The following is a 27,980-nucleotide window of genomic DNA, read 5'->3' on the forward strand; positions in this document are numbered from 1 at the left end:
TAATTATTTTATATATATTGCAAAAAAAGCGCGAAAATGAAGCGAAGTAATATGTTTTGGGTAAAAATTTCACGAATAATTGTGTATTTATTGACGTTTTAGAAATATGCGTAGACCAAGTTTACGCAGCACGGAAGACCCATTCCTTCTGGAAGAAGATGTTTTCAGGAGGTTTTTTAGATTCCCGAAATCCTTCTGCTGGGAACAATTCAACATTTATCGATTATTAATATTGTTTGTCTCAATTGAATTGTTGATAAACCGATTCAGGTAAAAGGTTTATAAAACAGAAATTTAAAACGTTATTTTGTATGAGCTTAGTAATATTCATATTCTTTATGTTTTTGATGAAGAATTTCGCTTGATAAATTAATTTAAAAAATTCCGTTACATATGGAATCGATAAGTGAATTTTCGCTCAACTTTTTGACTATCTCTAGCCGATTCGTGCCATCAGCTGACTGTCTCTATTTATTTTCACCATGATATTTGGTGAAATTCTTGTGACTTTCCCTTACTGAATAGCAAAATTTATAATCTCAATTTTAGTGACTTGAGATGAGATTCGCTTACAGAATTAGCGCATAAGGTAACATTATGGCTTTCACTCAAGGTGGAAAGGCTATGCAGGGTAGGTGGGAAAGAAAATACCACTCGCGGATTAAAACAGACCACATCTGCTTGGTGGTGTAGGTAGTTTTCATCTATTGTATTAACAAGCTATATTAAGATAGAGGAGCCAGCAATATACTTCTTTGAATTTGCTAACTTATCATTAAATTCACAGCCAAGGATTAATAAAAAAATCTCTACTCCGTTTGCACTTAGGCTTGGGGTTGGCTTTTGAAACGTCGTTTTTTTTGCTTTTATAAATTTCTTACTAAAGCCATTCAGAAGCTGAGTAAAACTCAACTGATAATTTCCTAACTGTATTTGTTTTTCCACCGAATTGCTTGCCTATAAAAAATTATAACAGAACAAGCAATTTTGCTATATGAAATAAAATTAAATCATGAATGCGATAGAGATCTTCCATTATTTTTAAACAATCATCAATCACAGACTTCAGCTATCTAGGCAGATGAAGGCAAGTTCAAAGGCAAATCTTCCTATTCAAATTTAACATGAATTCTGGTTATTAATTATTGAGTCATTTATTATTAAGAGTATAAAATTTAATGTGGCATTTGGATGTAAGATTTTAATAACTGATAAGGCAATTCAAGTGAGGTTCAAGACGATCGCTGCACAGTCAGTGAACACTCAGCTAATACGCTAGCAAATATTATATTGTAGAAATCTATTTTACGTAAATTATTTGCAAACTAAATAACTGATAAGACTTAATGCATGTCGTGCAAGGCGTTTTTCTTTTTATTTTCGCATTGCAAATGCAGCTTTTGTTGATAAGAACCCGGAAATATAAAATACAAATGAAATTTATATAACTCAAATTCCATATTGGCTTAGGGCTCATGATTATGGCAACTCTCGTGGTCAAGTCGGCTTGTGAATGATTAGCATTCGGTTGGTCTTGCATTCGATATTTGCCCACAATGGGAATGAAAGATGAACTAAAAAAACAAACTTTCCTCATAATGATTTGCTGATCGGCAGGCAATGTCAAGTCTTCTCATGAGAAACCAACCACAGGCGACTGTGGGGTCTCCCATTTGTAGGACACCAGAAGTTGGAGAAGTAGCGAAGTGCCAAGCAAAGGATTTATGTATGTATCCGCCTTCGTTGTTTCGCAAGGGAATTTAGATTTTGTTTGCGTTGTATGCAAGGTGTGATGACAGCTCAGTACGATTCTCCTTTGAGGGACTAGAATGCAAAAGGAATAGAAAAGAACGGATTAAAATTGTTAGACTTTTCTTCAATTTGACATTATTATTCCTAACCCGATCACTGCCAAATTCAATCATACTTTTAAAATATATGTATGTATTTTGGTTGTATTATAAAGGCAATTGAATATTCCGATAGAAGATTCATACGTTTCTACAGATTTCCGCAAATTGAACGGAAACTCTCACGTAATATTTTTCAAATATTTTCAAACTTATCATTTTTGGAAATATTCCAAATCTAGCATCACTTTTTTGATCATGACATTTCTATTTCAGATATGTCATGAAATGTTCTGAAAGAAAAGGAAATTAATAGGACAGATGACCTATCAATTCAATGCATTGACTGCCCAAAAACTCTTATGTGTGATCCGATGTGTGATAACTCGCATTGTCTTGGCGAAGGATGATTTCTCTTCGGCGGTTGGTTTTCCTTAAACTTCTGGCAAGTAACTGGTTATGTGCCAGTCGAAATGGACTGTTTGAATTTTCTCTAGTGGTACAGTTGCGACATGACCAGATTTCCCGACCATTTGCTTTGAGGTGCTTTATATGCGCATAACTTTTGTTGCGTTTAGCTCGCCTTGGAACACCCATACAATCGATTATTGTTTCGTTTCTGGTTGATGTGCATAGATCAAAGATTCATTAAGTCATAGATGTGCTTCTAAATACCGCGGCTTAATTTCTTCAACATTTCTTTACATGAATCGGCACGAGTCCTTTTTAGGGCAATTGCCAAATTATACGGTTATCCACCGAGAACATATCTTCTGGACGACCAAATGCTCATGAATTTTTATTTTAATTTTTATGCTGGTCCCGCCAATATCCAAGGATGTCTTGTCTTGTGCCACATGATGATCTTGTGTTATCAATTGACGCACAACATCGATTGTTTCTAGCAAAACAAATGTTTTCAGACGGCCTTCAAGAAAATCAACATGCAAGGATCGACGGCCATGTTGAAACTCGTTGTACCAGCGTTTTACAGTAGCTAATTATAGTGCTTCAACACGTACAGTCGAAGTAAATTGATCTCAATGCACTTCTGCCACGATACTCCACGTTGAAAATCGTAATAAATCATTGCCGAAAATTTTCATGAGGCGAGAAGAATTTTTCGACTCACTGAAAAGAGAATAAAAAGAGAGCTCGTAAGTGAATACGTAATATGTAAAAGTACGCCAAAAATAGCAAACTTTTCAATAAAAATATTGAGTTACAGCTCACCACACTTAGTGTTGCAAAGGTGAAAAATATGAAAGGCAACCAGGGCCGTAGAGAGCATATCTGGGCCCCGGGGGAAAATTGCAAAGGCGGGCGCTTTCCAATTATGTCTAAAAAAAAATAAATAATTGGCGCGTAGACTTCTGTTAGGTGTTTGGCCGAGCTCCTACCCCAATTTGTGGTGTGCGTCTTGATGTCGATCCACAAATGGAGGGACCTACAGTTTCAAGCCGACTCCGAATGGCAGATATTTTTATGAGGAGCTTTTTCATGGCAGAAATACACTCGGAGGTTTGCCATTGCCTGCCGAGGGGCAACCGCTATTAGAAAAATGTTTTTATTAATTTTGCTTTCACCGAGATTCGAACCAACGACCTCTCTGTGAATTCCGAATGGTAATCACGCACCAACCCATTCGGCTACGGCGGCCGCCTTTCCAATTATGTCTAGTTCATATAAATACGTATAATCTCGAGGCCGGGCCCCTCTGAGAACTCCGGGCCCGGGGTAAAGAGTCCTCGATACCGCCCCCTCTCGTCGGGCCTGAAAGAAACCCTCGTACTAAAAAATATTTCTCACAAAATCTATGTAGGCCGGTTACTTCTTTTTGCTACAAACTCGTTTTTTGTTTTTTTTTTGTTTTTTTTTTTTTTGTTTTTTTTTTTGTTTTTGTTTTTTGTGTTTTGGAATGCCTACCATAATCATTTGTAATTTTTTCTTATTCACTGTAACAGTTTTCATTTTTTTATCTTTTCGCTTGAAACTCTTCAACCAATCGATTGTCACATTGTCGCGTTGTCATCCCTACCAAGGCTGCAAATATTTCTACTTACAGCTCTGAAATACAGCTTGAAAATGTTGGTGTTTTCTTTGGCATCAAAAGAAAACAGCAAACCTTAAATGCTCGGCAAAAGCAGCAAAACGAAACGGATTTCTGGCAATTAACGTCGTGCGTGAGTTTATTTTTATTTTTCTATGGGATTAAATATTTGGCTGGCTGTGCTTGCAAGCGAAACCCAGGCGATTGCAATCCAAACAGCAGCCAAGCCAGCCAACCATTAGTGGTAATGCGTCTCTATCATCTCTAAAGATTGTTTTGAAAGCTGTTGGCCATTGTTTTGTCATTGAAGATGGCTTGCAATTAGTTGATAGCTCAGCGGCTCTTTATTTATTTATTTGTTTTATGCATTATTGATGTTTTATTTATTCAGTAGTAACTATATCGAAAAAAGGCCTATTTTTCAATAGAAAAAAATTATTGCAATTACTTCGAAAACACTTGCTGCCGCTCTGCTTCTGCTATGCCGCTGCTACCGATAAGCGGCACTCACAGCCGCGTAATTTGGCAGCTTCTAAAATATTTTTGCTATTTGTCAGCATGATTTTAAACAGTTCGCTCATGCACATACATACATACATTTGCCCCGTATAAATGAAGATTTGCAGCCGCCACTGGAAGCTGTAAAAATAAAATTATAGAGCAATTTATGTGCATGACGCGGCTGAAAGCAATGCCTCATTTCGGCCACTCTTTGTACCGGCTCGCGTAGTTGAATGGGCAGGGCTTAAGGTAGGCTGTGTAAAAATACGTATGTATGTATGTCTGTAAGCGCGATCGGTAGCTATTGGTAATTCAGGGTTTTATACTGATGAGCAAATTTACCAAAATGGTTATTAAGAAAAATACTTTTGATTATTTTTTGTTTTCATTTTTATTTTTATTTTAATTTTTTTGTTGTTGGCAAAATGGCATGTGAATTATTTTACGTTGGAGCAGTAATGATTCAATGACTTGCAAAATAGTATCGGATGCTCGTATAGGTTGGAAATTATTTGAAACCATTAATCTTAATATCGGAGGATAATTTAAAATTGGAGTTTAGTATTAATGAATGTGCTGCGATTTTCCAAATGATTGTGGCTCACATGCATTTGTTTAGATGTGTGTATGTATGTATGTATATCGATACACTATTAACTAATTTTAAAGAAAAAGAGTTAATTAATATTTAAGTCATTTCGGGCATGCCTAGTAGTTCTATTGGGAATTTTCAAATATTTTATGGCTTTAGAAGTAGCAATAACAACAAAAAGAACCTAGAACTTTAAAAGAACGAATTTTAGTTAAAGCTCAAAGTTTTCAAAAGGCTTCTTTCAGAAATACAGTGCGTTAAAAAACTATAGCACTAGGATTTATTGACCATTGTTACAATTTATTAATTTCTTAAGGGTCTCCTTGCCGCGGGGATGAGGCTTAAGTGGTGGTTTGACCCCCATATCATGGGAGCCAACCCAAACTGTCAATCCTAAGCCCCCATCATCCCATCATCTCCTCTCCTCATCGTCACTTCTATTTGCTTTGAAAAGTAGTCGACTTCATTAAATTTCAGCAAAGGATAGGTATCAATTCTGCTCGAATGGTCTTTCGTTTCAATTCATGTGGTAGTCATACTTAGAGCTTCTTCCCGAGACCAGCTTTCCTCATTGACCGGATGGACCCTCAAAGCAAGCTAAATCTGGGCCTAGTACTGAAAAATAAATTCTTCGTGCCTGCTCTGGCCTTACTTATTTTGATTTATGATTTTATATGCCATTTTTTGCAGCTAAATGTTCTCTATTGAATGACACAGAAAACTTTCTCACCGAGTAAATAAATATAAAGTTACGGCTATGTAATGCTTTTACCTACTAACCGTCCGTTGTGTGAAAGTTTTATATTCTTTCGTTGTTTAAAATGGCCTGGTCAGGCCACCTATGAGAATACGTGCTTTATTTATAGGCTGGTACGAAAATTATGTCTGTAATCAACTTAAGTGTAATACCGATTAATAAAAAAACAGATTGATTAGTGTTAAAAGAAATTTATTTATCAAGGTTCATCCTTCTTACTGTTTTTTTTTTTTAATTATTTGAAAACTTCAATTTATAAATAAATAAATAAAAATATAAAATTTTAAAAGTTGCTTATGAAGTTGACGTAGTTACTGCAGCTAGACATATGCTGCAAGTGTAGGTTTTGGTTTCTGAACCGTGAGTTAAGCACATTGCATCTTTGCAAATGTGGCAAGTAAATCGGGTTTTTCTTTTAAACTTATCCAGTTTGGTATATAGCTTGCACAATGGCCGGTACTGTGAGCTTACCGGCTTTGATGCAGTTTTTTGTGCTGGGGCCGTCGAAGTTGATGGTGGATCCTGTGAGAGATACATTATTTAAATTAATTATATATTTCAGTACGAATTCGGATGTTTGTATAAATACCTACATAAAATACATTGAACTTTTGCATTGCTATTTTAATTCCTGGTCTACCATATACCCTGGGATTTGCTGCACGTGTTTCCATAGGGGGGATTGTCACTTGTTCAGCCAATTCTAATATAAAATCCCTTCGTTGGTCTGACTCCTTGCTTGGTCGCAAATGCTTGTATATAATATAAGAAGCCAAGTCAGTAATGTCAAGCATATTAAAAAAAATGGCCAATGGCCACCGGTTTGTTGCGCGTTTGCAACTGTAGCCAGAAAGCATTTTGTCCATTGTATCAACCCCAGACTTATTTTCATTGTAGTCTAAGACAGCTGCAGGTTTATATTTGTTTGAAGTTTCTGTGGCTTGCGTGTAATGTTGTGTCGACAATACTAGCACATACAGGGTGGCTGATGAAAGCCGCTACCAAAAAAAATTGAATAACTTTTTTTCTTTTTAAGTTATCTGTTCCATTTTTGTTTTAATTTGCAGATTGATCTTTAAAATTTATTAAAATGGATAACTGGGACACGCAAATAAGAATTTGGATAGTCCGCCGCGATCACGCACTGGAGTCCGTAGTTTTGGTACAGAGAGAGTACAGGCGGATGTTTGGCGGCGATCCCTCGAGCAGATGGACCATAATGAGACTGGTGAATAATTTTGCTGAGCAAGGAACAGTCGCAAGAAGGCCTTATCATCGAAACCCACCAGTTCGGACGGAGGAAACGATCGCTGCTGTAGCTGCAGCTATACAAAGCAATCCAAGGGTTTCAACAAGTAGCTTATCTGCTCAACTTGGTGTCAGCCGACAGTCTTTGCAAACAATAATGCACAAAGATTTAGACTTATTTCCCTACAAAATTCACATGGTTAACAAACTGAATGCAGCAGACTTGCCGATTCGCTTGGAATTTTGCCAGAAGATCCTGCAAATGGTGGAAGAAGACCAAAACATGTTAAACTGCCTTTTCATGTCTGATGAGGCCCATTTCGATTTAAACGGCAATGTGAACAAACAAAATTGTCGAATATGGAGTACTTCTAACCCACAGATACTCCACGAGACGGAATTTCATCCTCTTCGCGTGACAGTGTGGTGTGCGGTTTCTTCACGCTGTATTGTCGGGCCTTATTTTTTTGAAGAAAATGGTCACACCGTTACGGTTACTGGAGACCGTTAGTTGAAAATGCTGAAAGAATTTTTCTATCCAGAACTACGCCACTACGGGCAACGTCTCACATAGCCCAGACTGTTATGACAGAGTTGCGACGAAAATTTCCCAATAAACTGATTTCAAGAAACTCCGAATTTCGTTGGCCCCCCAGGTCGCCTGACCTTACTGCACCTGACTTTTTCTTGTGGGGTTTATGTAAACAAGAAGTTTATAAAACAAAGCCAACAAATTTGGATGAACTAAAACAATCCATTCGGGCAACAATTGCGGTTATTCCTGTCGCAACTCTCAAAGCAGCAATGAACAACTTTTTACTAAGATGCCGCACTTGTATCAACGAGCACGGGGGACATTTAAATTCAATTATTTTTAAAACTAGTTAAGCTACATTTAATATTATTTAATGACCTTCAACTTGAAAAAAAATAAATGAATTCCATACACTAAAAAAAAAGTTATTTGAGTTTCTTAATGTAGCAAAATTCATCAGCCACCCTGTATTTGTCTACTTGTGTGCAGAATACATACACGAAAAATAGACACTGGATTTGGCAGAAATCGATGAGCAGGTCCCACTGGTCTGGTGCTGGTACTGGTAAATCGGTTCCAATGGCGTGCTCTAGGTGCTGGCGGTTCCTTTTTCCAAAACATACCTATTGTCAGTCTTGCACTCGTAACATTGCTCTTTTTCACCTAGTAATCGATTAACTCCACTAGCAAGATTTGAGATACTAGGCTCTGGTTCGATTACTTCATCCCATTCAACTTCCTAAATTTCTTCGTTTTCAGGCAATTCTTCTTCAACCTCAAGCTCATTCTCAATATCAGACACCTCTCCGTCATCAACAGGAACATAATCCTCATCATTATCGTCGTCGGTGACAAACGAATCATCTTCCTCATCCTTCGCTGCAATAAATTTGCTCAACACTTCCTCGTGATGGCGCATTTGCTCACTGGATAGACGATTACTTCTTCTACCGATAGCTAATAGAGCCCTAACTACTTCGTTTGAAAGTGACTTTTCTGTTCCGGCACAAAACACTTTATGAATAATACAGATCACTATTTCAATTGTTAATAAATACTTACTTTTCTCCACTCAAACAAAAATGATTGCAAAAAGCAAAATCAATCATACACAATAAAATGTGCACATGTAATAAATAGAACCAAATTCAATTCTAACGGCATATATCTGGCGCCTGTTCTCGTGTTTTTTATTTACTAAAACTATATTAGTAAAACTGTCGAAAATGCGGTGAGAGCGACTAAAGTTTCAACTTCTGAGTGAGAGAGAACCGTATTCACTCTTTCTTGTACTCTAATTAGTCAGAAGACCAAGTACGGTGCATGACTATACTAAAATTGCAGTGGTGGCCTGTGCAGGCCATTTACCCTGACATATGAAGTTTTTGTGTAAAATGTATTTTTTTTCATAATCACTTCGCTGGTAATGGTTATAAAATTTTCAGAAGATTCATCTAACAGACCTGTATGGTATATTTTCGTCGTTGTTTGAAAACTTAACGAAACAAAAAGATATACCCCTCTAAAATTCGGAATGGCCTGCGTAGGCCACATCACACAACGGACGGTTAAAAATCTGTTTTTTGAATTCCAGAATCTGTGGATCAATTCAAAATTCAGAGTACTTAGGTTTTTTTTCTACTTGACTAAAGCTGCAGTTTGATGTATGCCCCGAGAAAATTATATTTTCAGTGTCACACAGTTCATTCTACCTGAACGGTGTCAGTTTTCCATTTGTTTCTAAAAAAAATCGCAACTGGAACAGGATCCACCAATTTTAATCTATTAGCTGTTATAATGGCGAGGAGCAGCTTCATGCAAATCTATCTACATATAATTACTATGGAAATACGCTTATCCAACCGTGTCTATGCTACTTTGAATTCAACCACTTCTTGGATGAACTCGCAGAGGACAAACGTGGCAAAAATGAATGCGGTTGTGTGCCACTTATGAAAAGATGCACATACACATATGTAAATACGTAAGTTAAGACTGGCGCCGATGTGAGAAGGGGACTAAGGGCGCCAATTTTAATTTTTCATCACTTTACTTGGATTATCGAAAATGTGTTTTTGAGAAGACTTTAAAATATGCCTTTTTTGACATATCTTAATATACTCGTATTTGAAAATACATTGTGAATAAGTATACTCGTATTAATATGTAGAACGAATTCCTCTCAGAGGAACAATAGAGCTACCCTAGAAGAAGAACTAATTTTTTGAAATTCTTACAATTATGCAACCTTAAAATAAAACAGATTAAGACACTTGCAAAACCTTTTTCTAAAGAATCATTACCCGATGTAATTTTAGATAAAAAAATTTATATTTTTTAAGAATTTTATGACGCTTGCAGCTTTGACCGGTTTATACTGAGTTTCCCTTCCAACATTGAGATTGAGTCTTGATTATTTTCTAACACCAGGAGTCTCTAATTTATACACTGCCAACCCAAATGTTATGCCCAAGTTTGAAAGGTCGCATCAGCGAAATTTCCAAATATGCATGCAGAGGTACTCCGCAAGGTGGGGTACTATCACCGCCATTATGGTTACTTGTAGCAAATGAAATGCTCAAGAAACTTGACGGAGGGGCACCAAAACTAGTGGCATATGCAGATGACATAGCTATAGTAGTTACGGTAAAGTACCTGGGCACCAACAGTAATGTGATGAACAACACGCTTAAAACGGTACACCAATGGACATCTCGCGCAGGGCTAGGTATAAAAGCGGAAAAAACGGACATGGTATTTTTTACCAGGAAGTACAATATCCCGACGTGGAACCTTCCAAAGCTAGGCAACAACGAACTACTTCTCAAAGATCATGCGAGGTACCTCGGAGTAATAGTAGACAGTAAATTGCTGTGGAAGCACAATATTGAGGAAGGGGTGAAAAAGGCCAGTAATGCGTTGTACGCATGCAAAAGAATGGTGGGCATTACTTGGGGTCTATCACCCTCTCTTATGCATTGGTGTTACACGTCAGTAGTTAGACCGATATTGCTGTATGGGGCCTTAGTATGGTGGATTGCGACAAGAAAACTGACATACTTAATGCCACTAGAAAGGATTCAACGACTCGCTGCTCTCTGCGTAACAGGAGCGATGAAAACCACTCCAATGGCGGCGCTGGAAATCATACTCAGTATGCCACCTATTGACCTTATGGCGGAAAACCTGGCAACGAAATCGGCGAGGAGGCTAGTGGCTGCGGGCGTATTTACCTGCAGAACCTTCGGTCAGAGCTCAATAGGAAAGTGGAGCTCAGTTTGCACAGACCACATGACTCCGTACTTTAATTGGGAGAGAAAGTTTCGTACTAAAATTGAAGAGGAGGGATGGCACAAAGGCATGAAGCCTGGCCATAGAACTTTTCATATCTATACTGACGGCTCTAAAACTTTAGATGGAGTGGGAGCGGGTATTTACTATTCAAAACTAGGAACAAGACAGCCTATCAAGCTGCCAGACCGCAGCAGTATTTGCCTAGCGGAAGTTTTTGCTGTGGGGAGAGCCGCGGAGCTAACCTACACTAGAACAAGAAAGAACTCAACAATTAATATATACGTGGACAGTCAAGCAGCAATAAAAGCGATAAGCTCATATTGTGTTAAGTCTAAAAATGTTCGACGGAGCAGGGAGGCCATAAAAAGGCTAGCCGCAAACAGTAGGCTGCATATCTACTGGGTACCTGGTCACAAAGGCATTATGGGGAACGAAATAGTAGATGATATAGCAAAAAGTGCTGTTAGACTACCATTTGAACAAGAGAACGACATACCAAAACCGCTTAACACAATATGCAATGAAATGGACGACCGCATGAAAAGGCGAGTGGAAGCTAGGTGGACTAATCTGACCACATGCAAAACAGCAAAAGTCATGTGTTGAACTAACGACAAAAAACTGACTCAATTCGTACTTACGCTCTCGCGAAAGGACTGCAGAACTATCATTGGTATGCTAACAGGTCATAAGCTATTGGCTGCACATGCGTACAAGATAGGGATTGCTAACACGGACAAATGCAGGAAATGCAGAGAGGATGTTGGGGAAACTTTAGAACACCTTCTGTGCGTCTGCCCGGCATTATTAAAAACGCTTTTCAAATGCCTGGGAGACCCATTGCTTGAGGGTCTGGTATCGCTAGGGACCAAAAGGTCTATGCGTGGCTAACCAGGCTAACCTAACCTAAGCTTTCATAAAAGTGCCTCTAATTAGCCAATAAAATACAAAATACTTACTATTTTTTCGAATTTAATATATCACCTGCAATATAAGTAATAGTAAACTTAGTAGCAATCCAAGCAGCATACATTGCCGAATTCGTCTTCATGCATTCCATATGCCCCTTTTATATTAGAACCTGTCTCTCATATAGTGATACGCCACTGTCTGCGCTTAGTAATATCTACATATGTATGTGTGCACGTATACTTATATGCATGCATACAAATATGTTCCAATATCATTTGAGGAAAATTCAAATTTCAGAGACAATTTTCTATTCAATTGCATTTTAATTTCTAAGCCAAGAGGAGTTAAAAAATATACACTCCTTTTCGTAGCTTGAGCCAGAACGCGAGATGATGGCCATAAAAAAGCTATTAAAAGCTAGCGCGGCACAGCTGATATACATGCATGAGTATGTTAGTGAGTATAGTTCGATAATAATATGAAAAATATGCAAACGTGTCAGTAGTACAAAAATTGCATGCCACATATATACATACTTTTGTGTACAGGGTGGCGCAAGTTGCATGTATTATTTTTAGCATGAAATTAAAACGAAAAATCGATTTTTTTTTTTTGTTTAATATGGCATTATTTGAAAATAGAAATATTTACTTTAGGGTGGTTCACAATTAAGTGCAATTGATGGAATTTAGAAATTACTAGACAGCAGCTGAACATCGACTGTTAAGGTCAACCCTATTTGGCTGAAGCCGAACGGAAACTGAACTCACTAGACACACTCTCAGGATAATTTTTTCCAACTAAAACTGTGGGCTTTGGTGCCAGCAAACAAAAAATATTATACAAAATGAAATTAAAAAAAATTGCTTAACAAAAAAAAAGAATATTCAGTAGCCGAACCGAAATCGAAATGAACTTTTGTGGCCGAACATAGTCGGAGCCGAAATTCGCTTAGGTTAGATTAAGTTAAGTTGGAATGGTTACCCAAGGAATGGGCACACTTGGTCGAAAATAAATGGATTCGTTCTTTGTGATCCGAAATTCGCTTACTGTGAAGCCAATTTTCCAACACTCTTGAGTAGTTCAGTATTGTTTTTGGATTGCTAGCCCATCACTGATCTTTAACTTTACCCTACAAAAAAGTAGCTAAGGGTGTCAAATTGCGGTTCCAAAGCAGTTTATTGAAAACGTGAAGCCAACCGTCGTAGCTGCATAAACCAATCGATTGCTTGACGGAATGACTGACATTGCAAACCAACCTTCCGAAATCAATAATCATTAAAACTCATATAATCAATTTTAGTCTACAAAAGGTCAGTAATCATGGCTCTATAGAGGTCGTCGAGGACTCCAATGGCATTTTTAGCAGCATTTTGGAAAAGAATTAAACAAATGAAGCGAAATGCTAGGAGAGCTCTTATTTTAACACCCATTGGAGGAAAAACAGAGGGCGCCCATGAAAGAGATGGGTAGATGATGTCGAATCAGATCTTAAGAAAATGAACGTACACAACAACTTGAGATGAAGCCATGGATAGAAAAAAGTGGAATGAAACTGTTGATGAAGCAATGGTCCACGACGGAGTGTGAATCTAAGAAGAAGAAGAAGGCGTCAAATTGTTACTGCCTGCGGCGTCGCTTAAGATAAATAGGTGTGAAAATTTTGTTTCTCCACATAACCATCGTGCTGTAAATGCGCCTCGTTCAAAACTTTCTTTCAATCAACGCACATTTTTGAAAATACGTTTTCCTTTTAACCTCAAGATCTTCAGTACGAATTACGCTTGAAATGCCCCTATTAGTGCGATCACTTCGAGAGCTCTAGTAGATTTCGAATTCTAGTTTTCTTGATTTTTTTAGCCTACGAATTTATTTTCTAAATTATTGAATATATTTTCTAGTTGTTATATTTTAGTCTTTTTTGCACTTCTAAGTTATCGTTTAGTCAGTAAGGACCTTTGTAGTTAAATGACTTTTTTGAAATAAATAAATAATATTTTCTGAACATTTCTCAAGCGTTAAGCGTCTAATTTCCTGAATGTCTGCTCCTCGGAACCGAAGGGAACGCAGTTCAGATTTTAAGCAACGAAAAAACTATGAGTTTATACTCACTAATGATTCAAAAAGATACCTACGCTTGGAGCACTCTGTATTTGCACAAATGCTGGCACAAAAATAATCCAACGGCAGCAACAGCTTTGGCGGAGTGTCCAAAATCCTATGAAAATTTCGTCCTAAAAATCGCGATTTATGAAAAAAGAGAAAAGCAGCGCGTGGAGAAAAAACAGCAGCGATCGTTAACTGCTTTTAAAGGCTGAGATTATTAGACAAAGTCAAAGCGATTGGGGCAGTAGCAGCAGCTTGTGGGTAGGCTGGCAATATGAGGCAAGGACAGCCGACGATGCGCTCAGCAAAGGCGACTTTGGCTGTGGCTGCTGTTGCGGCTGTGGCAGCAACATGTGCGCTTGACCCATTGCCATTTTCTAATTCAATTAAGCGCTAGTAGTTGCAACAACAACAACAACTTCAACTCAATGAAGCTGCTACTGTTGTTGGCCGACTCTTTATGTGCCACATTTGAATGCGATTTTTGTCGGTTGCTTGCAACAAGAGTTCATTTTTTATTCCACAACCAATAAAAAGTGGCCAAAGTGGGCTCATAAAAAAATTTTACTTGCTGGTAAATTCAATGAGGCTGAGCGAAGGCTTGGCTAGAGTGCGGCGGGGTTTGTGAAGCTGTGCTGCTTTACAAGCCGCTGTTGAATGGTTGACGAGCCGGACAAAGCGCGGTCAACAATATTAACTAAGCGTGTCGAGTTTGGATGAAACAAAAACATGGACATAAAAAAATGCAACTACACACAAGTAAAGCAATAATTTCACTGAAATCTCTGTGTGAAAAGTTGTGTGCAAGTGTGTATGTGTGTGTGTGTTGCGTGTATATTTGAGCGCCGACCGCTGCTAGTCGAACTTGCCACACAGTTGAGTGCATTTTGTTGAGCTTAATTTGATTGCATATGCTTGACATAGCTATGCAGTAGACATGTTGCACACACACACACACACACACAGATATATATGTAGATGTTTGCACACATGCCACACATAGCTAACTGTCTTTGCTCGCCACAAATATGCTTGTATTTGTTGATTTGTGTTGGCTAAAGTGCCCACAATGGGAAACCCAGCTGAACTGAGCTAAGCTGAGCTGAAAAGCAACTCGGTTTGGTTACAAAAATGTTTATGCAAAAATTTTGCTAACCACTCATTTGGAAATTTATGCAACAAAAAACCGCAAAGTTCCACAGCTGAGAATGAGAAAGAATGCGAAGAGTTGGGAAATAAAAGGCGGCTGAGCAAAAATTTTGATTGATAAAAGTTATGCAAATGTCTCCATTTAGGCGTACGTGGATTAGGGTTTATCGTGCAAAGAAAGTACAGACTATGGCTTAATATAAAGCACTAAAGAAATTTGGATAGCAAAATCAAGAAAATTAAAAGAAATTTAAAATAAAAAGATGTTTTTCCCATTGAGTCTTCTGATGCAGTTTGTACCGCTTCTCACTGCTGTTATTTTCATATCGACTTAATTGGACAGTTCGCAATTAACCCGTATACAGCCACGGTGGCCAAACGAGCCCACTTATCGAAGTACAGTACTATCTCGATAATCCGGACACCCTTAATGTTAGGGGTCGTCCGGATTATGGGGGTGCCCGGATTATAGATGATTTTTGTTTTTCAACTAAACGTTGTTTTTTTGAAATGAACATAACGCAATTCAGATATATGTATGTAATTACATAAATAGTTTTATTAAATTTTTCTCAATATTTTTTAATATCATACTTACATAATAATATGTACATCTGTACATAATCAAACATTTGTTTTATTTAGTATGTACTATTTCATTTCACATTTAGTCGCGAATTTTCTAATGGCATCACGTTTCATTTTTATGTCAAAAACAGTAGATTTGTTGACACCAAATTCTGTTTCAAACCATCTTAATGATTTTCCTTTATCAAGGAGATCTAAAATTTCACATTTTTTCTGAAGAGTAAGGGTTTTATGAGCCCTTTTATTAAATTTTCCACTGCTCATAATAGTAATGTCCACTCAATTCAGTTTGTCACTAAAGAATAAACACAACGCGTGATTTATGCTGTTGCATTTCGTATACATATATTGTTGTTAAAGTACCGCTATTTTACGAAAAACTCACAAAGCAAACTAAAAATTAAAATACATATGTATGTACATATTGCGAAGCAAATTTGAAAAATGTCCGGATTATAGAGTAAAAAATGTTAAACTGTCCGAATTATGCAGTTGTCCGGATTATAGATGTGACCGGACTACCGCGTGTCCGGATTATCGAGATAGTACTGTAATCATAATGTTTTGTCATACTGTATGAAGATCTGGGAACGAGTCCTCAATGCACGTATTAGAAGCATTGTGAAGAACCCATACAATCAGTTCAGCTTTGTGAGTGGCAAATCGACTATAATAGAAAAACACCGGCTTAACCGGCTGGACCGCGAAAAAGCGTGCGACCCAGAGATCTCGCTTGGTAGGCATTAAGAAACCCTTTGATTCCGGAAACCATCACAAAACATGTCATCGAAACCCAGGTAAAATATACGAGCGATCGAACCAAAAGTATCAATGTAAATGTAGGAGTACATCAGGGTTCAGCTTTAAGCCCTCTTCTAACATATTTAATCTGGTGATGGACTTCATTACGCGTGAAATCCAGTGCAATCTCCTCTGGACACAGCTGTACACCGACGCTGTAGCCCTTCTCGTACATGACAAAGCCATTCTGCAAGAAAGGCTTAACCTGTGGGTGTACGCCCTAGAATCTAGCGGGCTACTATTCGTAGCCGCACGAAAACCGAAGCTATAAAGTGAAGTCTTGTAGCAGTGAACTTCGAGTTGGCAGCTCTCACCATCAATAATATCTCTATCAAAATGGTGAATAGCTACATAGCGAAGATTTTACTTTCGAGTGAGAAATTACACAGTGAATACAATGCGGATGGCAAAGCTGGAAAGCAACTTCTGGTTGTTCCCAACAGAGCCGGTTCTACGTTATCGAACTTATACCCGGCCAAAGACTGTCACACCAGCAGGATTACGTTTATGGTACTACAAAGACAACAACAACAGCAGCTTCTGCTCTCCTGTGCGACAAGAAAATACCACAAAAGCTAAAAGGTAAAATTTACAGTCTGATCAGGCTGACCAATAATAGCATACGCTTCCTAGTGCTGGGCTCTACCCCGCAAATCAGAACAGAAAGAAACACTACAAAAATGCGGATGCTGAACAAGATATAAAATAACTTTATTCCTCGTAGCAGCAACGTCGCTCCAATTAGCGCAAAGCCTGAAGAAACTCACCTTCGCACGTACGGCTATGTTTTGGGAAGTCCAGAGGGCCACTCAGTGAGGCAAGTGTTGCAGATGGAGGAGTTGAAAAGAGATCTAGACAGACCTCTAAAAACATGGAAAAATACTATAAAAAAGGCGTGTGAGGCAGAAGCGTGCGTGAGGATAATAAATTAAGGTTATGCAAAAGAAGATATTTATTTCAACCCTGTTACAAAAAATAAAATTTTGGAGTATACAAAGCTCATTGTAAATGATATAAATCCAATTTTTAATTACTTAACATTTTTTTTTTTTTCCAATCAAAATTTTACTTTTTTTCCAGAAAGTTTCGAGTATACAGTTTTATATATACATATATTTATATATATAATTGGCGCGTACACCCTTTCTGGGTGTTTGGCTGAGCTACTCCTCCTATTTGTGGTGTGCGTCTTGATGTTGTTCCACAAATGGAGGGACCTACAGTTTCAAGCCGACTCCGAACGGCAGATATTTTAATGAGGAGCTTTTTTATGGCAGAAATACACTCGGAGGTTTGCAATTGCCTGCCGAGGGGCGACGGTTATTAGAAAAATTTTTGAAAAATGCAGTTTTATAGCCCTTTGAATTTTGGTATAATAAAGTAAAGATTTTAAGTGGCTTAAAAGTTGCATTGATTTTTGACAATTTTTTTGTTGACATTGCCGAGTGTTTTCTTCCATACAAAAAAATTCGAGCATTCGATGCAATGCCATGTTGCGATGTATGCAACGTAAGCTCCGTTTCTCTGAAGGCATCTAGCGGAAAGCAGGTGAAACTTTGTATTTCATCTAATATATTTATGCGTCCGCATGCGAAATAATTTTGCTCGCGGTCACCAACAACATCATAAGGGATTTTGGACCGGAATTATAAAAGCGTATGCAATTTTTTCTTTCCCGAAGAGACTCGCCCCTTTGTGTGAAGCAAAATCAAGACGTATAAAAGAAGAAGTTTGGCCTACAGTTTTTTAAGGTTGTATGCGCCACAAATTTGCTTGTAAGTTATTTGTATTCTGCACTATCTATACATCACAGAAGAATTATAGCTTCCGAAAAGAAAATTTCCCTTTCGAAAAAACAGGGTTTTTTCCAGAACTCCACACATTGCGCTCCGAAAATATTTATGTCGACTATTTTACGGTATCTGTCATCGATAGTGTTTTTGCGCTGCAAGCGACAGCAATTTTCGCTATGTTGCAAGTACCAAACAGTGGCACAAGAAAGTAATGCGTGCCGCCCAACCACACTCACACGCACACATGCACACATACCAATGCAATGCGATTGGCATATTGCATTATATTCGTTGTATACTTAGAAATTGCAATAAATCGTTCAACAACAGTAGCAGCACCAGCAACAGCCAGAACAACAACAACAAGGTGAGTTTATTGTAAATGCAAAATATGCCACTTGACAATGCCAACGACAACGAGAACGACAAAGCTCCACAACAATGCAAAAACAATAAGTACCAACTAAGTAAATAGCTAAGAACCCAAAGGTTGTATATGCAACAACACAACAACAGCACTAAGTGTAACAATGCTGAAACATCCACTGCCAGCAGTCAAGTGTATGCGTGCATATTATTGTATTTAGAAGTGTTTAAGCGTGCATGTGTGTGCGCGTGTGTGTGTGTTTGTGTATGTGACGTGACGATAAAAAGCTGCAGAATCGTAGCAGCTCACCGCAAATGCTGTAGTTGCAGGAAAATTTGCATTCTCCACAGTTTATGCCACTTGCCAATTGCACTGTATTGCATGCGCTGCCCTGGAATGAATGGCTATAAATGCATTTGAGCAGCTGAGCTGAGTTGCGAGCTGTCGAAGAGTGAGGGCGCGCGAAAGCGGGGCGCTCATAGTTACTTGAATATTGGCCACTGAAGTAGCTGAGAGCTTGGGCAAGTACAATAAGTGAGGCGACAAAGCATTTTATGGGCATGTGGCTTTTTATGGTGGCTTTTGAATATTTTTCCATAGCTCCTTTTTGTTGAATGCTTATTTCGTTGTTGTTTTTGTTTATTTTTTTATAATTTATATTTTACAATTTTTTTTTGTTTTTTGTGTGTGCAATATATTTTATTTTTCTTTTCAATTTATTTATTGTGTGCAAGTTGCATGCGGGTTCAGTCACACGACTGCCACTCAAGTACTCACGTACTTAATACGCAACACATAGAGCATTGCTGCAACAACAATACACCCAAAGTAGGCAGCATTACTTATGTATTGAATGGCGACATTTATGGGCAACCCTTTTGCTGTTGTTCAGCCGAAGGCGCAAATAGACCGCTTTGATACTTTAAATATCGAGCTACGGTGGCTGCATAAGATTTAGTGTAACATTCTAGTGCGCTGAGTAACTTGTAGAAGTAGCAAATATACATACATATATGGATATTAGGGATGCCCATATTAGTGGAAAATTTGGTCCCGAATTTTCGAGATTTTTAATACGTAATTTCGGGATCCCTAAATTTGACGAATTTGTAAATTCAATAACTGAAAGCAGATTTTGGAGTAAATGTGGGCCAATCCAACTTATTAATACATACATACATATATGCAAGGTGGCACAAAATTGATCACCCCATTGGAAAAATATATAATTTTCTCAAGTGGCGTCATAAATAAAATAAATAATAATAAACATTGGCGCATACACTTCTGTTAGGCGTTTGGCCGAGCTCCGCCTCCTATTTGTGGCATGCGTCTTGAAATTGTTCCACAAATGGAGGGCAATAGCTTTTATGGGGAGTTTTATAATGGGATGAGGGGTAGTCAGAATTCTCAAAAATATAATTTTTTGCGTTTTCTTAAAATACAATATCCTAAAATTATTGTGTGAAAATTTGAAGTGAATCCGACAAATACTTTTCGGGTTATTCAACAATTAACAAAGGGCGCTGGTGCGTTCGCTAGCAAAATTTCAAGTGCGTTTTTCTCATAACTATGTTTTTTGAACTGCTGATCACTGTAACTTAAAAACCGCTTGGTAGATTTCAATAAAATTTATACTGCTTTTGAAAAGCATAAAAAACTCGTGCTTGATCTAAGAATTTTTTTTCAAAAATTTCGATTTTTTTTTAATTAATTGTCAGTTTTTTTCTCGAACATCAGAAAAATATTTCCTGAGAATGCCATATTCTTAATTTTGAAAAAAAAGCTGCGATCAGGCACAATATTATCTATTAACAAAACTAATTTCTCTTGACCGATTGATTGCAGATGAATCTTGTGATGATCACCACGAGGGACTTCTGGAGAAACAGGCTCCACTCAAACAGCGATAACTTTTACAATTATAATTTTTTTTTTTTTAATTTTACTGAAGTCAAGTCGAAATCTCTTATATTACTGCTATTTTCTTATTTTTGTGAAGTAAAGCAATTGACTAGCAAAAAAACTATTGAAAATCGTAATTTTTTTTAGGGGTAGTAACCCTTTATGGCAAGTTTGACATTGCCTGTCGAGCGGTGATCGATTGAAATGAACTTTTTATGTCATTTTGCTTTTTGATACAAGGAGAAGTGGCGTCATACGATAGAGCAACAAGCAATGGGGTGCGTAAAGTTCAAAATTAAGATTCCTATCACTCCAAATAATGTTTTTTATTTAGTAAAAAAAACATTCAAAAACAAAATTTAATGCTTAATTTTGTGCCACCTTATATTATTATATATGTGCATATATGTGCGATTAAACCTACAGTCCATAGATGTCGCTAGGAGTATTTTTAAACCTTCCCAAATGTCTTGTTTTTTTGTCTGTCATCTGTCAACAATATTCAGTTCATTGTTTGTTACGTTTCATACGACAATGCACTTTTGTCGCTCTTAAAAATGTCGAATTTCGTGCCTTCAAACTACGATTTGCGGACATCGTTGATTTTCTGTTATCAATTGAAGAAAAACGCTTCTCAAGCTCATCAAATGCTTATAGAAGCTTATGGTGGACATGCTCTAAGTAGAGCACAGTGCTTCAGGTGGTTTGAGGACCGTGGCCGGCCACCGAAAAAGTTTGAGGACGCCGAATTGCAAGCATTGTTGGATGAAGATGATGGTCAAACGCAAGAAATGATGACATAGAAGTTGGCAGTGACCCAAAAAACCATTCCCAAACTTTTGAAAGACATGGGCATGATTTTAAAGGTCGGAAGATGGGTGCCGCATGAACTGACAATGTGACAATGCACCGCCACATCGAACAAGAGCGACGGAATTGGTGGAAACGTACGATTGGGAACCGCTGGGGCATGCGGCTAACTCACCAGACTTGGCGCCTTCCGATTATCATTTGTTTGCATCGAAGGGCCACGCACTTTCCGAGCAGCGCTTCAATTCTCACGAAGAAGCCCAAAAATGGCTCGTTGATTGGTTTGCGGCCAAAGACGGGCAATTTTTTTGGCACGGCATCCACAAATTGCCCGAGAGATGGGAAAAATGTGTCGCTAGCGATGGCTTTAATTTTGAAGATTAAATTAGTAACCATTTTTTGTTAATAAACGTTTGAAATTGAAAAAAAGTATCATTTCATAGGTATATATATGGTAAATAGTAAATATGTTTTTAGCTTGATTTTCAAAAATTTGTTAAGAAGAAAAAACTACTCAGTTCGGCTCAAATCGAATTTACTAAAAGTGACCACTGTAGACCAGTTAATTTTTTTCTTTCAATTTGAATATAAGGACATCACAGCACAGAATGAAGTGACGTACTCGTATTTTTGCTACTCATCTGGTCAGCCACCTCAAAGTGAATAAAATGTTTGTGTATCGCACTATAAAACGTTACAATGATACAGGCAGCTTTGCAAAACGCTATGGAGGTGGACCAAAAAAAACCGCAACAACGCCAGAAATAGTTAGTTAGAAAAAACTGAAAATATCGCAAGACAGTATTCGACCATATTGAAAAATGAGCTCAAGGTCAAGGCTTACAAGTTCCAAAACGCATACGACCTGTCACCCCAGCAAAAAAAGTTCGGTGCGAAAGAGCGAAGGAGTTGTTGAGCTTGCACGAACGTGGCGAATTTCATAACGTTGTGTTTTCTGACGAAACCAATTTCCGAACTGAGCAGTTCATAAACACTCAAAACGATCGTGTTTACTTGACCAAACGCTCATACGAGAATTTGAGCCTACGAGTGGTTCCTCGAAGCAATTTCCCATCGCAAGTAAGGGTTTGGGCCGCAGTGACCCTTGATGGACGCTCTCCAATCGTTTTTATCGAGCCTGGTGTCAAAGTGAATGCGACTTATTATCGGGAAAATGTTTTAGAAGCTACTTCAGAGCCGTGGACACGCAAACATTTCGGTTGTAGACCATCGACGTTCCAACAGGACTCGGCACCGTCTCATTAATCGAGTGAACCAAGAATGGTTAGAAAATCATGTTTCACACTTCATTTCGTCCACACAATGGCTTTCGAATGCACCAGACGCAAATCCGATGAACTATTCCATCTGGTCCATTTTGGAAAGTAAGGTGAGGGCTAAAAAATATGCCAGGATGGATGCGCTGAAAAAAGCGATTATACGAGAGTGGGCCCAAATACCTCAAGATCACATTCGTGCAGCACTCAACTCATTTTTTGTCCGTTTGAAGGCTATAGTCAAGGCAAAAGCTAGTCATATCGAGCGAAAGTGAGTATGTGTTAAAATTGTAATCATTTTTGAACAATTTTGTCTTTGAAATCAATAAAAACTAATTTCACACAAAAAAGTTATGGTGTTTTGAAAAGATAACACTTCATATCGTTCACCCTGTACTGACATCGTGGCCTTAGGATAACGCAGTTGTCAAAAAATATGTCAAAAGGCTCGAAAAATATACCAACCTTGAGGCTCGGCGACTTTCCAGCCCAGATAAGCAATGCCGGAGACTTGAACGGAAAATATCTCATGATAGAAATTTTCTACAAATTTTGATTTTCATTAAAATTATTTAAAATGAAGAAGTCAGTATATTTTTTTCAAAATTGGCATACAGTTTATTTATACATTAAAATAATACAATTTTTTTTATTTTAATCATTTAAAATGGCGGATGCACACTCAATTCTTCCAGGAAAGTCGCAGCGAGGCTTCTCAATCGGCGGGCATTGTAGCATCGGCGTCAGTGACCAGAATACAAAAAAGCAAAATTTTTTTGTTTATTAATGTCATAATTTCGATATGAATTAAAAAAAAATAAAAAAAAAATTTGCGTAATAAAATTCTTCAAAAAAAAATGAATTTTGGGGCGAATTTTCCAACTATTTTTGGAGACAAAATTTTTTAGAGACAAAAATTATTTTTTCGAACAATTTTCGAAAACTTGAGAAAAACGCAACTAAAGTTTGAATACGTAACTATGCCTCTCCCAGAGCTGGAAAGCAAAGAATAGAGTCGCCACGGTTGACGATCTATAATATAAGAAATACTTAAATACGTTCTAAAAATTTTTCGACATATTATTATATTAACATTTTATAAAAAAAAATTTTTTTTTCGAAATTTTACTGGTATCTGTCCCCTTAATGCGTGGCCAGGAGATGTAAATTTTTGTCAGCTGTCTTCCAGTATATTTATATAGTTTTTTAAATTTTATATTTGTATTATATATTATTATAACATTGGAACACTAAATTGGCCACTTAATGACAACAAAATCCAACAACACCAACCATAACTGCGCTTATGAAGATCCATAAAGATGATACACGCTTAAGTGCGTCTTTAAGATATTTATTTTATCGCAACTGCACGTAAATTTCACACAACGCAAGTGCGCTTGAATGTATGCAACAATTTTTTTATGCATGCATGCAAATTCCATCTAATGTCTATCCCTTTTACTGCTATGTATTCCCATATGTGCACACTACCACACAACTCTAGCTGACAAATAAAAGCTTCTCCTGCATATTCTAAGTATGATTTGCACAAGCACACACACGCACGCCTGCCTCTTTTCCTAGGCTACTTGCCTATTGTCTTCGGCCGAGCACAAATTCAATTCGAACACTGCCATTAACGGGATATGCAATATGCGAGATTTCTGCTTACACAGACACAGCCTCTCACAAGAATTCTGTTCAAGTATTGTTTTACCAAATTGAGGTTAATTACTTTATAAAGTTTTCACTTGTGTATTTAGGCATTGCTCGGTGATATTGCAGTAAAATTGATAGAAAAGCACTAAATTATTAAAATATGTGCACGTATATGTGCATGCAAGTAAACATATGACCATACGTGAGGATATTAAAGTTTGCCTGATTATAAAGGTGTTTACTTACAGACATGTAAATAAATGTTTCGGAACTGATCTGTAGAAACTGCCGTTGTTATACGATATTTTACACACACGTCGCTCAGTGGGGAAATATTTAAGCTGCTTCCAGCCAAGAATGTGATAAGATTCAAGATATTCGAGCCACAAATCGACCACTGCGAAGTATTTTCAATATTCTGTGCATTCAAAGAAATTGCATATCACCCACAAACGTCTGTGCATTAAGTACAATAACAACAAACAACAGCCAACAGACAAAAACAAAACAATTTTATTAGAGACAACTTTATTAAGTTTTACAATATAAATATTTTCTGACTTATTTAAATAAATGACTGAATTTAATTATAATTCACAAATTGATATATTTCCATCAGATACGTGGATGCATAAGTAACTGTGTGAGTGCGTTTTTAGAGCGCCAGCTTTTTGGAAATAATTTCAATTTTGTGTCGTTTCCTTTCATTTGTTATTTATTGACTTTTATTTTCTTTGTGAAAACTCCAGAAAATGGACACCCCGACTTTATTTACAAACAACTGATTCAGAAATATTGCTTTCCAGTTATTTCTTTAGGTATTTTTTTTTTACAAATAAGTTGTATTCCGTATGATAAACAAATCGATTACCAGCTACACAATGTTTAATGTTTAATGGTAATAAAGGGTTAAGGTATGGGCCTTTCACACTGCGACCATATTGATCTATTGTGCGCGCTATGCTGTCTATTGACTGTTAAGTATGCTTATGAATTGTACCAGCTCCTTCTGAGGGAGTGATTGAAGGTCTTCATCTATAAGTATGAACTTGTTTAAAAACTTTTCCCTTCTATGCGTCAACCCCGGACATTCGATGATGAGATGTTCTATAGACTCCTCATCTTCGCAGCAAAATCTGCAGGTGCTGGTGTTAGTTATGCTTAATTTATGTAAGTGTTTGTTGCAGGTGAAGTGAAACGTGAGGGCGCCTGTGAGAGTGCGAATGCTCTTTTCGTTTAACGTGAGGGCCATGTTAGTTCTTTTAGCATTGAAACTTAAGAACTTTTTGGAGTGTCTAAAACCCTCTACGCTGTTCCATTGCTGATTTATTAGAGTTTTGGCCCAGTATTTTACTTTTTCTTTTAGGCTGTTTTTGTTAAATCCAAACATGGGACTAGGTCCGATGAAATTTACATCTGCCCCTTTTTTGGCTTGAAAGTATACCTTTTCGTTGCCGACATATCCCTTATGTCCTGGTACCCAAATTAGTGAGCCATTGTTTTTGGATGCCAGGTTACATGTAGGTACAGCTTTCTAAAGCTTTCAGAACTGATTGGCTGTCCGAGAGTATTCTAATCTTTACTATCTTGTGATTTCTACGTTGCGTGGTTGCATTATTGCGGATAATTCCGCTTGGAAGATGGTGGTGTCCCTGGTGAGAGTGAATGATTTGTGGGTTCTGGGCCCCACTACTCCTGCTCCTACACCATAAGGTGTTTTTGATCCATCAGCGTACCATTTTTGTGAATCATCATTCATCCATTTTGGGTTCGTTTTCCACAGGAAAGGTAACTGTGTATCCTTTTGTGAAACAGAGGGTTGGGTCAATGTGGTCTGAAACTTGAACCATGCTTATGGCGTGTTTGACTTTGTTTAGGATACTTAGGTGACCGGTGAGGTTGCCTAATTTGAAATTTTGTTTCATGTGTAGCATGAGTGCTTGCGTAGCTGCTTCCTCTCGGATTGCTATATGAAGTGGTGGGAGCTTAAGGAGTGCTTCCATGCCAGCTGTTGGGATGGTTCTCATAGCCCCTGTGATGCATAGGCAAGCAATCCTTTGTACTTTTCCCAGTTTGGTTACCGCTGTTTTTTGAATAGATTTGCTCCACCATACTAGTGCCCCATACAGTATGAATGGTCTCACCATTTGGGTGTAACAGAGGGCCATACTAGGGCAGAGGCCCCAGGATCTCCCTAGTAATTGTTTGGCTGTCCACAAGGATTTCGTGGCTTTTTTTGTTGTATTATTTATATGTGATTCCCAAGTGAGTTTTTTATCTAAGGTTAAACCTAAATACTTGACCTCTTCCTTTAATTCTATCACTGTTTCATTTATTTTCAATATAGGAAATTCCAACTTTCTTTTTCTTGTCACGGGGATAAATGTGGTTTTGTTAGGGTTGATCGACAGCCCCTCCTTTTTACACCATTCCCATGTTGCGTTCAGGGCATTTTGCATTAAGTCTGTTAGTGTCCTTTCATGGTTGCATTTTATTATAACAGACATGTCCACCAATGATTATAAATCCCTTATTGTTTAGGTGCTGCACCAAGTCATCAACTAGTAGGGACCATGGCAGTGGAGAACTCTTTCTTGCGGGCATCCCTCTAGAATATTTTCCTGATAATATTTAGCATTTACTTTGGCGCCAGGCTCGATGAAAATGATTGCAGAGCGCCCATTTGCGGTTACAACGGCCCAATCCATTAGCTGTGGCGCGTGCTGCCTCCTGGTGGCCAATCGATGACTCAAATTCTCGTATGAACGGTCGGTCAAATAAATTCTATCGTTTTGCAGCTGAACCTTACTGCGGACTTTAAAGATCATAATAACATAATTATTATATTTTTTTGTGGTAATAGTACCTCTTTGGAAGACGGTGCAAATATCCCAAAATGTCCGGATGTGTTCACTTGTTGAACGACATCGAAATATTGAAAAGTAAACTCAATCGAAAAATCTCTGGAGAACTCATAATTTTTTTTCTGCGCAAATTAAGCAGCTTTTAAGTGTATCTGAAGAATTGTTTCAGTTTGAAGGCCAAGCGAAGTGATTTGAAAGATTTTTGCATAGCCCAACCAGATAATTTATGCAGATAAACAGGCATACGAATTTTTCGGAATGAGCTCATTATTTTTTCCTATTTTATTTTATAATATTTTCCATTTTATACTATATATCTTAGATTATATAACAAGCGTTACTTTTTATAAATCGTTACAGCAATTCAAAGTACAACTCTTGCACCTCTAAACCCAATTTTATACGTAAAAAATCTTTCTTTTACTCATCGATATTCTCTATTTTGAATACGGATAAAAATTTAAATCTCGCCATCGCTAAAAACGATATAAAATACTCATGCATGTAAACGCCTCTTATCAAGGTAGAGGGGCTCTTGTGGAGAGTGTTGGTAAAACAGCAGAGCAGCCAACACATAGGCGCAATATATGCAAGTATTAGTCTAACGACAGTAACATGTGTGGAATTAACATAAACAATAAGTCTCATATTAACAGCGAAGGGGAACAGGTAGGAGGTGACAGTAAAAATAATAACAGCGACTATAAAAACAAAAAGGCTGAGCTGAAAAAGCATTATTCCAACGCCAATTCTGCTAGCTGTGGGTAATAGTACGTACACAGCTCTACGTATTACTGCTACTACTTAAAATGCTTATCTTGATGTAGTTGTTATTGTCATCGGTTTGGCTGCTGCTGCTACTGATGTTGTTGCTGTTATTGTCGTTGTCTTTATTAAGTTCACGTACTTGCATATTGGT

At 37.6% G+C, this 27,980-nt stretch overlaps 1 protein-coding gene across 1 annotated transcript; it reads right to left on the minus strand.

Annotated features, from left to right (window-relative positions):
• Positions 1 to 8,272: 8,272 nt before the first annotated feature.
• LOC128867267 (gem-associated protein 2-like) lies at positions 8,273 to 27,974 on the minus strand. Its single transcript, XM_054108377.1, has 2 exons — positions 27,857 to 27,974; positions 8,273 to 8,529 (listed from the first exon to the last, which is right to left on the minus strand). The coding sequence occupies exons 1-2, from the start codon at positions 27,972 to 27,974 to the stop codon at positions 8,273 to 8,275; spliced, it is 375 nt and encodes a 124-aa protein (XP_053964352.1).
• Positions 27,975 to 27,980: the final 6 nt, after the last annotated feature.

The sequence above is a fragment of the Anastrepha ludens genome, chromosome 6 (genome assembly GCF_028408465.1).
Source record: "Anastrepha ludens isolate Willacy chromosome 6, idAnaLude1.1, whole genome shotgun sequence".
In the NCBI taxonomy this organism is placed as follows: Eukaryota; Metazoa; Arthropoda; class Insecta; order Diptera; family Tephritidae; genus Anastrepha; species Anastrepha ludens.

What these genes read in the sequence shown, in the direction of transcription:
- LOC128867267 (XM_054108377.1), bottom strand. Translation starts at nt 27,974, where the DNA reads ATGCAAGTACGTGAACTTAATAAAGACAACGACAATAACAGCAACAAC. An exon ending in AAGCATTTTAAGTAGTAGCA is followed by an intron (nt 8,530 to 27,856) that starts GTAATACGTAGA and finishes GTGCCGGAACAG; the next exon opens with AAAAGTCACTTTCAAACGAA.